This window comes from Pocillopora damicornis, chromosome 12 (genome assembly GCF_964200805.1).
Source record: "Pocillopora damicornis chromosome 12, jaPocDami1.2, whole genome shotgun sequence".
In the NCBI taxonomy this organism is placed as follows: Eukaryota; Metazoa; Cnidaria; class Anthozoa; order Scleractinia; family Pocilloporidae; genus Pocillopora; species Pocillopora damicornis.
Genome location: NC_142681.1, coordinates 13,205,492 through 13,219,574, shown reverse-complemented (window position 1 = coordinate 13,219,574; position 14,083 = coordinate 13,205,492). Strand labels below are relative to the sequence as shown.

The 14,083-nt window shown below is 39.1% G+C and overlaps 1 protein-coding gene across 3 annotated transcripts; it reads right to left on the bottom strand.

The window, feature by feature from the left end:
• Positions 1-1,597: 1,597 nt before the first annotated feature.
• On the bottom strand, positions 1,598-13,611 carry LOC113680091 (uncharacterized). Of its 3 annotated transcripts, XM_089189314.1 has the most exons (3): positions 13,555-13,611; positions 2,902-6,177; positions 1,598-2,600 (listed from the first exon to the last, which is right to left on the bottom strand). In XM_089189314.1, exons 2-3 carry the CDS (start codon positions 6,140-6,142, stop codon positions 2,578-2,580), a joined length of 3,264 nt encoding a protein of 1,087 aa, XP_089045440.1. In that variant the 5' UTR covers positions 6,143-6,177; positions 13,555-13,611; the 3' UTR covers positions 1,598-2,577. The 3 variants fall into 3 exon arrangements, with proteins under 3 accessions (XP_089045440.1, XP_089045439.1, XP_089045441.1); XM_089189313.1 differs by lacking the exon at positions 13,555-13,611 and having other exon boundaries at positions 2,902-6,372; XM_089189315.1 differs by lacking the exon at positions 13,555-13,611 and having other exon boundaries at positions 2,912-6,372.
• Positions 13,612-14,083: the final 472 nt, after the last annotated feature.

The window sequence follows — 14,083 nt, the reverse complement described above, 5'->3', positions numbered from 1 at the left end:
GGTCTCCTAATTTCATTATTGCATGTTTTCAAACGGAAAATATCGCTAAAATACTTGGTTATAAGGCGCATCGTTGTTTGGGGAGTAAAGATTGGTCAAGTTTATTGTAAATTCTTTCATAAACTTACAAAAAAGCGAAAAAGTCGCGTATTGATTTTAGTTTACCGTTAATTAACAAAAGCAGAATTGTCGCACACGCGACCACGCGCACAAACAAAAGCCTTGATTAAACAAAAGCCTTGATTAAACAAAAGCAAAATGTCACACACATAAACAAAAGCCGAAAAATGTCACACATTTAATCACAGTGATAAACAAAAGGCAAAAAAGGTCACACATTTAATGACAACCTATCGGTACACATTAATTTTTAGCCTTCCCTCTCGGGAAACATGGTTTTAAAGTATAAAAACAATTCGATCAACAAAATCAGTAGTCGCAAATTTACTTCACCTGGTGAACATTATCTTGCGAAGTCTACATTCAGCACAATCATGCCAAATACTCGCCATCATTCTTACGATCTCAACTTTAAGTTGAAAATCGTAATTGAAGCTGAAGCTGTTAACAACAATCGAGAGATAGCGAGGGAATACGGAATTTCCGAATCAATGGTTTGGAAGTGACGCAATAGTGGGACATCTTGTATCACCTTGTCAAGCGCGCTTCCATGGGCCGTTACCGACCAAAAGATCCCGAACTTCATCAACCGTAGGCCGACTGGTTCAGTGATCAAAGGAGCCAAGGTAAGCAAATGTCTTCTTGTCTAATACGTTAAAGTTCACACGGCAACCTGGACAATCAGACATAGTTTGATGCTACTCTGGTTTGCAGATTTAATGAATGTAACTGAAGTTACAATTCATAGACCAAACGTTTTTCTGACGAGGTGTAAATAAGCGTCAGGAAGCAAACCGCCATCGTCACGATCCAAACCTCCTCCCATTCAAAACGATGTTTTCAATGCATTTATAGCTCTCAAAAAAGGATCCGGACAGGCTCGTATTATCTGCTGACAAGGGTAATTGTGTTGTGGTAATGGACAAACAGCAATATCACGACAAAGCTTTGACTCTGCTTAATGACAAGAGTACGTATGCTGTCTTAAACTCTGATCCTACCAGTGAAAAAAATGTTGCTTGATTTGCAAAAAGCTGGTAAAATTAGTGACTCTACGTACAAAATATTATACAGTAGTGACGGCTTATGTCCACGTTTTTATGGCTTACCTAAAATTCATAAACCGGGAATTCCTTTGAGACCAATTGTCTCTTTTGTTAATTCTCCGACTTATGCAATTTCTGGTTTTCTTGCGAGAATTTTGTCGCCTGTTGTTGGGAATACTGATTACACTGTCAAAAATTCCTGCGAATTTGGGGATTTCATAAAAGATTAACTCTTAACGCTTGTGAAGAATTAGTATCTTTCGACGTTGTTTCGCTCTTCACTAAAATCCAAATGGGCAAATGGCTATATAAAAACTTTTCTCCGTAACTGCCAAAAACCAGTTACAAATAGTAACGCTCTTGATGAAGACCAGAAGAATCAGCGACTGGTTTTGCTGTTATTCCTTACATACAGGGTGTTACGAATCAACTTATTCTACAACAGATGAACTCTTTATTCCAAGACAGGATTACTTCCATATTTCAGAGATCTAACTCATAGCCAATTGGCAGAGATTTTTCTGCATTTAAGAGTCGACAAGCTTCGCGCAGGGTGCATAGCACAAGTGGCAAGTGACCAGTTAAAAATTGAAGTATCGACATGCCCGCATGACACTCCCGCCATCTGCAAGCGATTTTAAACTTCTGTCTCCAAAGATCAGTTCTGGCCAGGATATACTTTTTGGCGATGTGATTTTGAATGTGACATTTCCACATCAGCGTGTTCTTGAGCTTTTGTAAAGCCGGAAGTGATCCTTCTCTACTGGAGCAGATAACTTCAGACACGTATTTCTCCAGAAGTTCGTCAGGTATACTCTTTCCCCTCTTTTAGTCGTATTTTTAAGCTCTGTACGATTTTTTTTAAATGTGAAGTGCTTCGGACCTATTTTGAGGATGCGCAACGCTTCTCCTTTTGCGAATCCTATCTTAACGCCACTTAAAAAGTGTTTACGTGCCGGCACGACTCCTGCTAGGCGTTGAGTAAGTATAAACGAATCTCTCCGCAGTTATCCGTATCCGTATAAGGTATTCTTAATAACTAAACCTTACAAAAGGCTTGAAAACACAAAAATTAAACCAGATTTTAGTGGTTTGTTTAATACTTAAACTACTGTCTTAACTTTACTGAATTCGTTTTACTCAAAAGCCTTACGTAGGTCAACATTGTTTCGTGTCTAATATAATTTTTGCGTGAAAAACAAAAAATTGTTGAGTACATAATCATTACTGCCTCCTGAGAATATTAGAAAAGAAAGCAGCAAAACTTGGAATAAATCTCCCCTAACCTGGGATAGCTCTTTTTTTTTAATGTCGATGAAATACTGGATAGAGTATTTTCTCTACTTATTTCTATTTAATTTATCCATCTAAAAGTCTTTTAACTCTGTTCCCTTCGAGTACTTGTCATTATTTACTCTATCGGGGTCTTTTTTCCTGCAAGAAAAAAATTGAAATAACCCAATTTATTATTACCTCAATTAATATTTTGGATATAAAGCAAACACAATTACACCAAGCACGATATATAAAAATAATTGCCTATTACTTGTGTCTCGTTGGTAGAGAGGCATCTGTGAGATTCTATATTTTACACCAGAGAGCAAAGATAGTAACTCTTGAAAAAGGAAAAAAAAGGGTGCGTAAATATATATCTATATATATATATATATATATATATATATATATATATATATAACCATCCTCACATCTAATTTAACTTTAATTTATGAAATACCTGTTCTCACCGAGTCTTGCCGCTGGTTGTCAAACTCGAGTGTCACATCATCTCCAATCAGCGTAAACGAAGCCCACTCAGAGATTTTGTTCGAGGGGTTTTTTCTCATCCACTTCATGGCCTGATGAAGGGATTCACTGGCACTTCCACCTTCAATGAGGTGTTCGTAGAACCGAGTCATCAGCTGCTCTGTTGCTGAGTCTGGAATGGCCCACAGTGCAACCAACACCGAGCGAGCACCGGATCCTAAGAACGCACGGGCAATTCCTATAACTCCCTCGGCTCTTATCTCTCCACTTCCACTGTGACAGCAGCTAAGTACCACCAGTTTAGCTCTGACTTTCACTCGTGAGACATCAGCCATCGTCAACATGTAAGCTTCCTTCGGTGGGAGAGCGGTTTGACTGTTGGGACAGGGATTGGGGGAGAGTGCAATTTCCCCTCTTTCCGCGTTACCATGGGCAGCAAAATGTATCAAGCTCACTGAACTTATCCGCTCCAGTACCGCCTGCTTCGTTGCTTTCTCTTCAACTAGAGGCGGAACACCCACCAGTTGTCCGACCATCTCCGCTTCCTTTCTTGCAGCTGGCAATGATTGCAGCCAATTAACTTTGGGATTGCCTATTACCAAGGCACCAGTGTTGCTGTGATAGTCCTCTGGACTATCTTGAATGTTCTTGAGTGTTGTCAACGAAGGAATGATACGGATCTTATGAGTCTCTGACAAGTATTCGGCTCCCTCCTTTTCACTCAGGGCAGCAAAGGGAACTTTGTACAACCTGCGGTCAGGAACAATAATGACTTCAGGCTCATCAAGCAAATCATAAACGGGGGCAATGAACATTTTGTAACACAAGTATAGACTTGAAATCACTTTCTCGTCCTCGTCCTCGTCCTCGTCCTCGTCCTCGTCCTCGTCCTCGTCCTCGTCCAAAAGTCGCAATCTTGCTGAGGTCTTTTGCGCGGGGGAGAGAGGTTGCAATTTAATCGTATTTAAAGATCGATCTTCACAATCTTTAGTGGGCAAAATATCAAGACTCCGGAAATTATAATCCAAAAATTGACTCACAGACAAATCTTTGGGTAACCCAGCCTGAACTAGATTCTCTTCTGGTGATACTCTTCTATAGTGAAGGACTCCACTTGTTTTCAAGATCCACAAATGCACACGATTCTGAAAATAAGAAATGTACAGACAAGTACAGTTTCTTTTCTTTCTTAAAATGTCCTCAATGCCAAACCAAGATTGTCGATTAGCAGAGATGTGCGTTTCAACCGAGTACTTCTCTGCCATTAAGTCTGATAGGCCTCTAGCTCGACCCAACTCCTCAACATAAAGAGCATCCCGAGCATTTCCGGTGTCACAAAGCAAAGTAGATAGCCGCTTGTAGGGGAATATTCCTGTGTCCTCCAGAAATGATGTTTTGAACTGATCATTGGCGCCCAAGAAATATCTCAGCTCCTCATACTTTTCAATGCACAGGTGAAGACACGACAGAGAGTCTTTGATTTTATCTTGACATAAATACAAAACGGCGTAACCTCGGAGGATATCAAACTCTCCTCTTCCATCTCCAATATCTCTGGATATGAATAGAGCTTTCTCCAAGCATACTTCCGAAGCTTCAAAATCACCAACAGTTCTAAAAAAATTTCCAAGGTTTCCGTAGTCACTTGCTTCCCCTTCTCTGTCGCCAATTTCAGTTCTGATGACAAGCGCTTTTTGGAGATACTCTTCAGCCTTGTCGTATTGGCCAAGCGACGTAAACACAGTACCTAGGTTTCCATAACATGATGCTTCCCCTCCTCTGTCGCCAATTTCAGTTGTGATGACGAGCGCTTTTCGAAGATACTCTTCAGCCTTGTCGTATTGGCCAAGCGACCTAAACACAGTACCTAGGTTTCCATAGTCAGTTGCCTCCCCTCCTCTGTCGCCAATTTTGGTTCTGATGACAAGCGCTTTTTGGAGATACTCTTCAGCCTTGTCGTATTGGCCAAGCGACTGAAACACAGTACCTAGGATTCCATAACATGATGCTTCCCCTTCTCTGTCGCCAATTTCAGTTGTGATGACAAGCGCTTTTTGGAGATACTCTTCAGCCTTGTCGTATTGGCCAAGCGACGTAAACACAGTACCTAGGTTTCCATAACATGATGCTTCCCCTCCTCTGTCGCCAATTTCAGTTGTGATGACGAGCGCTTTTCGAAGATACTCTTCAGCCTTGTCGTATTGGCCAAGCGACCTAAACACATTACCTAGGTTTCCATAGTCAGTTGCCTCCCCTCCTCTGTCGCCAATTTTGGTTCTGATGACAAGCGCTTTTTGGAGATACTCTTCAGCCTTGTCGTATTGGCCAAGCGACCTAAACACAGTACCTAGGTTTCCATAGTCAGTTGCCTCCCCTTCTCTGTCGCCAATTTCAGTTCTGATGACAAGCGCTTTTTGGAGATACTCTTCAGCCTTGTCGTATTGGCCAAGCGACTGAAACACAGTACCTAGGTTTCCGTAGTCAGTTGCCTCCCCTTCTCTGTCGCCAATTTCAGTTCTGATGACAAGCGCTTTTTGGAGATACTCTTCAGCCTTGTCGTATTGGCCAAGCGACCTAAACACAGTACCTAGGTTTCCATAGTCAGTTGCCTCCCCTTCTCTGTCGCCAATTTCAGTTCTGATGACAAGCGCTTTTTGGAGATACTCTTCAGCCTTGTCGTATTGGCCAAGCGACTGAAACACAGTACCTAGGTTTCCGTAGTCAGTTGCCTCCCCTTCTCTGTCGCCAATTTCAGTTCTGATGACAAGCGCTTTTTGGAGATACTCTTCAGCCTTGTCGTATTGGCCAAGCGACCTAAACACAGTACCTAGGTTTCCATAGTCAGTTGCCTCCCCTTCTCTGTCGCCAATTTTGGTTGTTATGGCAAGGGCCCTCTCAAAATATTCCTTTGCTTTTAGGCTTTCGCCAAGTTTATAAAGCATAATTCCATACCCTCTGTATAAGGCAAACAGTTTCCTTCCGTATCTTTCCGCACTTATGTAGTCAGAGATATGACGATAAGCGCTGAAAAGAATGGTATAGATGTCGCTGTAAAATTGTAGCAGTGCTGAATCAAATTGGTCTTTGCTGTTTTGATCGGTGCCATTAAGCAAAATCAAACATTCGCTGCATATCTCAATGGCTTTCTGAATGCGATCTGAGTTGAGCAAGAACAGGGCAACAAATAAGGCGAGGCTCATGAAAGGTGTCATGGCTTCTGCTGTTAGGTTTCCATTGCAATCCTCAACTGTTATCAGGGAAACATTATTTTTAGTAACACAATACTAAATGGTCGATAATCTTGATTAATAACGAGTCACTTCAAACAGGAACACACATGTTAAGTTACAAAAACGGGCTGGGTCGATTACACCCGGAAACTATTTGTAACAAGCTGAAAGTGTTAGAATTCACAATATCCACTTAAAAACAAAAAAGTGAAGAAGTCAGTTGATCAACTTTTTATTTTCCTCAAGTTGAGATTTTTGCAGAACATTACATGACTTTAAAGTCATTGGACAAAGATAAAAAAACTGACAGACTTTATCTTAACTTTTGCAATGAGAACTTTCCACATGCATAGTTTCTATAAACAACGGGGTAAGTTTTTGAAGAAACGTTGAATTATATTCCTACCGATTTCTGTCTTTCATCTTTTTGTGAGTGAACGTTAAAAGCCAAAAATCTATTATGTACATCTTCGATGTTGGAGCAGTCTGAAGATTAGTGAAAAGTCTTACAAACTTCAAAGAGAACTTAAAGATTATCCGCAAATGGGCTTAAAGGAATGACAATGGAATTAATTGTAGTTTTAAAACAGTTACAATTGGAATATAATAAATCAATGCTAAGAAAGCTCATACAGGTTATAAACAAATACATACCAAATGATGATCGCATAAAAAAAAATGAATTGCTGAGAGTTTTGGTTTTAATATTCAGTTTTTTCTACCTTTGTTCACATTTCACTCAGGTGATAGACAGTTGTGCCTGACTTAAACTACATTCATATTTGAAAATCAAAAAGTTTCATTGTTACTAAGAATTTGTCACAGGATTTGTGATCGAACTAGAACTTCTGGTCTTTCTAATCGTATGAGGAAACTAAAAAAATTTCTCTTCCCAGTGTCTCAACTTTCTTAAGGCAGGAAACCGGAAACAGGACGAAATGGGAAAAGAGAGTCCCTTCTTAATTGATAATGAAGCTCATTGATTCAATCAATGAAGAAGATTGAAGAATAAGAGGCTTGGTTATATCATGTATTGTGAGGTAAGGAAGCTACCTTTTCTCAAAGGAAACAAACTGCTGCCATGTGTCATAGCCTGACTCGCTGATTTATTTTTGAGGCATTATTCGCTTTGATTAAAAACAAACAAAAAGACCAGAATAAAATACAAATTCAGCTAATGAAAAATCGATGGAAATCAAAAGAAATCAGAAAGGAATCAGAAAGGAATAGTCTACAATATAAGTTCTAGTTTCCCCATTCTTAGTTTATTGATTTTGTTAAACCGGCTGTCAAAACGTATGTGCAATGCAGACCATTAGGATCACTCTATTTTATTTCTTATTCATGAATAATACAAGAATGATTAATGAGAAAATTGCTCTAGTTTTCTCGGGCTATTCGACAGTTTAAATAATAACCGTCCAAAATGTTTGTACTGGAAATTCCCTCGCTCGATTTTATTGCAACACCGTTCTTTTGGTTCATGACCGAGATGATCACACAATTGTCCATATGATGCCCTACCGTCGATTGCATTTACCTTTCCAAGGTGATGTCACTAAACTTCTGGATAAAAAGAAAAGCCTGCAAGATTTGGCCGAATTACCCTTAATCTATCCCCTTACAGTTATGTTGGTGTTAATGCCTATTTAGCCACCAGAAATTCATTGTAAAGGACAATAAAATTTCTATTAGTTCAGCCAATTCCTTGAGCATGCAGATCGTCAAGTGATGTTTATTATGTTATTTCATAATTTTTCTTCCTGTGACAACTCGTACTCCATAATATTTAGTAGAGTAGTTTGGTGGTTATTAGCATGTCGTCAATATGAGCGTTCACTTATCTCACGGACGGGCGGAGATTGTATGCTTGGCTTGTAAGGGTCATAACTTTTTAGGGACTGGCCAAGGGGGAACTGGTAAGTCTACTGTGGTAAGGGAAGTCATCAACAATTTTCGAGCGGCTGGAAAAGGTTTCTGTGGTATGTTCCAGTGGTATAGCATGCACGATCCTGGTGCCGCTTCTATCGTGCATTCCTATTATGGATCAGGAATTGCAGACCTATCACGGGGACAGCTGTCTGCTCGGTTGATTGGGACGCTCGATTAATGCGAGGTATCACTGTGGGGATGGGAATAACAGCGATGGCAAAGTAAGCTTAAAACGGCAGAAATCGCCAGAAACTAATATGGACACACAAGATGTGTGTACTTTTATTGATTTTACGTGTTAAATGTTGATTTCTCGAAATATTTCTCGTGATAAATCGACCATATTTCGCTCCCCATTCTATTCTTAATAACGTGTTCAACGCTCATAACTTCGCTCATAACTTAACACATAAGTCACACAACCCGTGAAGCTATCATAAATTAATCGTTTACTTTTTCTCGAGACGTGAACTTGGACCAGTAAAGGACATTCTGCATTATGAATATATCTTTATATGGGATTGATTTTAGTTTTTGATCACGTGATTGTTGAAACCATCAGTTTCTCAAATTAAACAATGCCTAACAATATCTTAACTACTGAGGTTGAAATATATTGTATAAAACCTTAACGGTTTGAAGAAAGAAATTTAACGGTGGAAATATAAAGCATCCGTTCAACGGTAAGATACGCTTATACTATGAATGCAATAACAGTGAATTTAAGAAAGTTTCACTCCTCTGAGAAAATTAAACCATGTCTCTTAGTGAGCGCGCAGCCTCACAACTTATCTTCCTGTGCGAGACTCTGGGGCTTAAACGGAAAAAAAAGAAACAGATTACGGCTTTAGAAAAATATGTACCGCAGAACCCGCCGTTAGTATCCAAAGGTTTAAGTGAAGGGTATTTCGACAATGAAACGCTTGTGTACAAGTAGAAATATGGCATTTCGAATCTAGTGCGATCTCTGAATCGTTCGTTCAACCCTCCTAAACAGATTCAAGTTGATAGCTGATGTAGAGTCATAGCCACTGGAAAACCACCTGATCAAGCACCACGGATTTCCTTCAGCGAGGGACAGTCCACAACATAAGTAAAGGTCTGATTTTAGTTTTATGGTCATCAATTTCTCAAATTGAACGATACTCAATAACATTAGTTAATGAGGATAAATTAAACGGTATAAAGCTACAGAGATTTGAAAAGACCGCTGGATAACGAATTTATTTCACTGTGGTGGCGATTCAATCGCGCCATAAACCGCTTAAATGAAGGGCTAACGCTCGAAACGAGACATAACTACATATTGCAAAAACAAAGCTGGAAAAAGCAGCTACTGGGCTTTGCCATGAGAGCCTTACCTCTCTACAGTTACTAAATGACTAAGGCTGATAAAAACCGAGTGAATAGGAAAGATTTTCAATCGCACTTACCAAGATGTTGACAATGTGGCTGATTTCTGATTCTTTCAAAATGAAACAACAAAAATAATGAATTACACTCAGCACTTTTCTCAACCTTCCGAACTTCCGCTGTCACGGCGTTTTAGGTATCTAGATCACGTGTGTTTTCGGTTATTCCCCTCCTGCTCTAGGCTACTCGAAATAAAATTGCATATTTTTTGTGCGTTCGCATGCCCGTCTATCGCTTCCCATTAACGTTGATAATGGTCAGTGGTCATATGATAAAATGCTTATTGACCGAATTTAGTGGGGCTAGTGGAGAAAATATTTGGCTCTGGGTGATGAAGCTTGAGCCTCGCTGCGCTCGGTCCATAGGTCACGACCCCGAGCCAAATAATTTTCCTTCCGGCCCTACCACTCAGTTAATAAGAACACAGTATTTCGGTTTTGTACGTCCAACGTTTATCACACACGATGTAATTGAACGTGGAACAGATCGATCCTAAGTTTCTTTTTTAACGCTAAGCTATCTTTGCGTGATAATGGACTCATTGTCTTCGTGAACTTTTCATTTTCTAGCGGGTGTGATTTGCATGATCAAAGCTAAAAATACTAAAAAAACTTAGTGACTGTATTTTGGTTTGGCACGTCACACTTTGCTAACTAATGATGGATTTGAGCATCCAAAAATGACACATCTTACTTTGTTTATTCGAAAACGCCAGGCTTCAGTGTTCGTTCCTTTTAGTTCGTTAGGATTTGCATCACGAGATCGATAAGATTGAGCGTACAACTAAAGCTTCTGTCTTTAAACAGCAAGCTATCTGTGCGTAAAAACTGACCCATTGTACACGTGAACTTTTCATTTTCTTGAGGGTGTGATTTGCATGATCGAAGACAAAAATAGCAACTGAGATAATTGATAAAAAAAAAAAAAAAAAAGAAAACGGACGGAGTGGATCGGTAATTTGCTTGAACATAACCACATCACTGGTCTTACCTTTGAAGGTGTTAATCCAATGACTGAAATATGGCAACAAGTTAATGAGGAGGTAGCTTGACTTTCAGTAATAATCAATAGTTATACTTAATAGTCCTTCATATTTCTTTTGAGAAGGGAAGAGAGGTGGGGGAAATGGACTGGACTACAGTTACGTTGTAGGATCCGCGCATCCGGAAGGGACTTTCCAGAAAACTCCCAATGGCAATAGTACTTTTCAACCTTTTTGTTTCCTCTTTTCCTCAGACAATCGCAAGAAACTTGCAACTAGAGGGCACTAACACCCAGCGATCATTTGAATGATAAAAATTATATATGGCTTAGGTTCTTGCATGTCTTTAAAAAATAACAAACAATTGCCAGCTTGACAAGCTTGCTTCCCGTTTAATTTAGTATTGATGTCAACATTACCTGATTCCTCGAAATGCGGACAAATTTCGTTTCCGGGGTGATGGCTTTTACGGCTAACGGTTAAAAGTTTGGCCACTTTACGAGTAACGGTTAACATCATACCATGAGTTGTTACCAGAAATGTTTAACAACTCGTTCCATAAATTTTTACCAGAAAAGTGCTTAACTGCTAATTTTTTTGGCCGTTTTACGCCTCACGGTTAATCTTATTAATTATTATTATTATTAACACTGTTACTGCCAATTTGTGATTAGGAAAAATGAAAACTGTGATTAAAAGTATTTAACAAAATTTCTGAGAATAGGAACTGATCAATTATCAAATACGATCGAGAAAAAGATCAAAATGGTATGTTTTTTTTTCCTGAAGTGATTCATTATGTACGAGACGTGAACTAGTGATTCTCATTTCACGAAGTGTTAGTACAAATCATAAATATATCTCTAACCTTGCAGAAGATAGTGAGAGTTAAACTCTCCAGTTTTCATGCGACTTCCGAAAATTCAAAACGGAATTCGAATACTAATGGCGAATTAATGAGAGGAGGATCTGGGGGCGAATCAACATTTACTCCGAAGATTTAAGTGTTCCATCTCAAACGAATAAATTTCGGTTTCGTACGTCACACTCTATAACCATTGCATTATAAATATGTCTTGATATAGGATTGATTTTAGTTTTTGATCACGTGATTGTGGAAATCATCAGTTTCTCGAACTAAACGATACTGAACAATCTTAGTTATAATGAGGTTGAAATATATTGTATAAAACCTTAACGGTTTTAAGAAAGCCGTTTAACGGTAGAGATATGAAGCATCCGATCAACGGAAAAGTACGCCTAAACTGTGTATGCAGTAACATTGAATTTAAGAAAGAAAAGTCTTTCTATCAAGAGATTAAAACATTTCTCTTCTTGAGCGCGCAGCGTCATGACTTATCTTCTTACTCGAGACTCTGGCGCTTAAACAGAGAAAAAAACGGATTACGGCGTTTAGAAAAATATGTATTGTAGAATTCGCCGCTGGACAAAAAAACAAACAAACAAACAAAAAAAAGATTTGTGCTCGTATGCCTGTCTATCGCGTCCTATTTAGGTCGAAATTTTCAACAGTTAGTGGTCATATGATAAAATGTTTATTGACTGAGTTTTGTTGGGCCGGACGGGAAAATATTAGGCTCTCGGTCACGAAGCAAGGACCTTGCTACGCTCCTACCTCTCAATCAATAAGTACACAGTATTTGGGTTTGTATGTCACACTTTTATCCCTAATGATGTAATTGAACATGAAAAAAATGAGAAGTGTTATTCTATTTTTCATGGGGAACGACAAACCTAAGTGTTGATTCTTTTAAAGCTTTCATTTACATCACAAGATTGATCACAGTACAACCTAAGTTTCTTTCTTTAAACGGTAACCTATCTTTGCGTGACAATCGACTTATTGTCTTCGTGAACTTTTAATTTTCTAGCGGGTGTGATTTGCATGATCGAAGCCAGAATTGCTAAAAAAAATCGAGTGACTGTATTTCGGTTGAGCTCGTCACACTTTTCTGACTAATGACGGATTTTAGCGTCCAAAAATGAAACATCTTCCTCTGTTTATAACATGTTCAACTCTCGTAACTTAGCAACAAGTCACACAACGCGTGACGCTTTCATGAATTAATCGTTTGCGTTTCCTCGAGAAGTGAGCTTTGGCCGCCACTGCTGACATCGGTGAAAGACATTCTGCATTATAACTATGCCTTAATATAGGATTGAATTTAGTTTTTGATCACGTGATTGTGGAAACTATCAGTTTCTCAAACTAAACAATGCCGAACAATCTTAGTTATAATGAGGTTGAAATATATTGTATGAAACCATAACGGTTTGAAGAAAGCGATTTTACGGTGAGGATATAAAGCATCCGTTCAACGCAAAAGTACGCTTATACTCTGTATGCAATAACAGTGAATTTAAGAAAGTTTTAGTTTCTCTGAGAAAATTAAAACATCTCTCTTCATGAGTGCGCAGCGTCATGACTTATCTTCTTATGCGAGACTGGCGCTTAAACAGACAGAAAAAAGAAAGGGATTACGGCGTTTAGAAACATATGTACCGTAGAACCCGCCGCTAGTATCTAAAAACTTAAGCGAATAGTATCTCGACCATGAAACATTTGTGTACAAGCAGAAAACGGAGATTCAATTGGAGTCTACCGCAATCTTGGAATCGGTCGTTAACCCAAAAAGTGTCAAGTTAATAGCTAGTGGAGATCGTAGCCACCGGAAAACCACGTAATGAAGCACTACGGATTTCCTATATCAACGTGGGACAGTCCAGTTTTATGATCATCAATTTCTCAAATTGTACAATACTCAATAACCTTATTTTAGTTAATGAGGATAAATTATACGGTATAAAGCCACAGAGATTTGAAAAAGTTGCCGTAAAACCAATTTATTTCGCCGTGGTGACTATTCAATCGCGCCATCAACCGCTTTAACGAAGGGCTAACACTCGAAACGTGACATATCGCAAACATAAAGATCAAAAAAGTAGGTACTGGGCTTTGCCATAAGTGCCTTACCTGTCTACAGTTACTAAATAACTAAAGCTGATAAAAACCGAGTGACTAGGAAAGATTTTCAATCGCACTTACCAAGATGTTGACAGTGTGGCTGATGCTTTCAAAATGAAACAACAAAAATAACGAATTACTTTTCCCAACCTTCCTAACTTCCGCTGTCACAGTGTTTTAGGTATCCAGATCACGTGTGTTTAGGTTATTCCCTCCCCCCCCCCCCCCCCCCCCCTCTGGGCTTATCGAAATAAAGGGAAAAGTTTTAAATTGCATACTTCTTGTGTGCCCGTATGCCCGTCTATCGCGTTCCATTTAGGTTGAAATTTTTAACAGTTAGTGGTCATATGATAAAATGCTTATTGACAGAATTTGGTGGGGCCAGTGAAGAAAATATTAAGCTCAGGGTCATGAAGAAATGACCTCGCTGCGCCCCTACCACTCCATCAATAAGTACACAGTATTTTGGTTTCGTGCGTCACACTTTTATCGCTCATGATGTAATTGAACATGAAAAATGAAAAATGTTATTCTTTTTCAACAGGAAATGTCAGGTTTCAGTGTTTACCCCTTTGAAAGGTTTGATTTTCATCACAAGATCGACCACAGT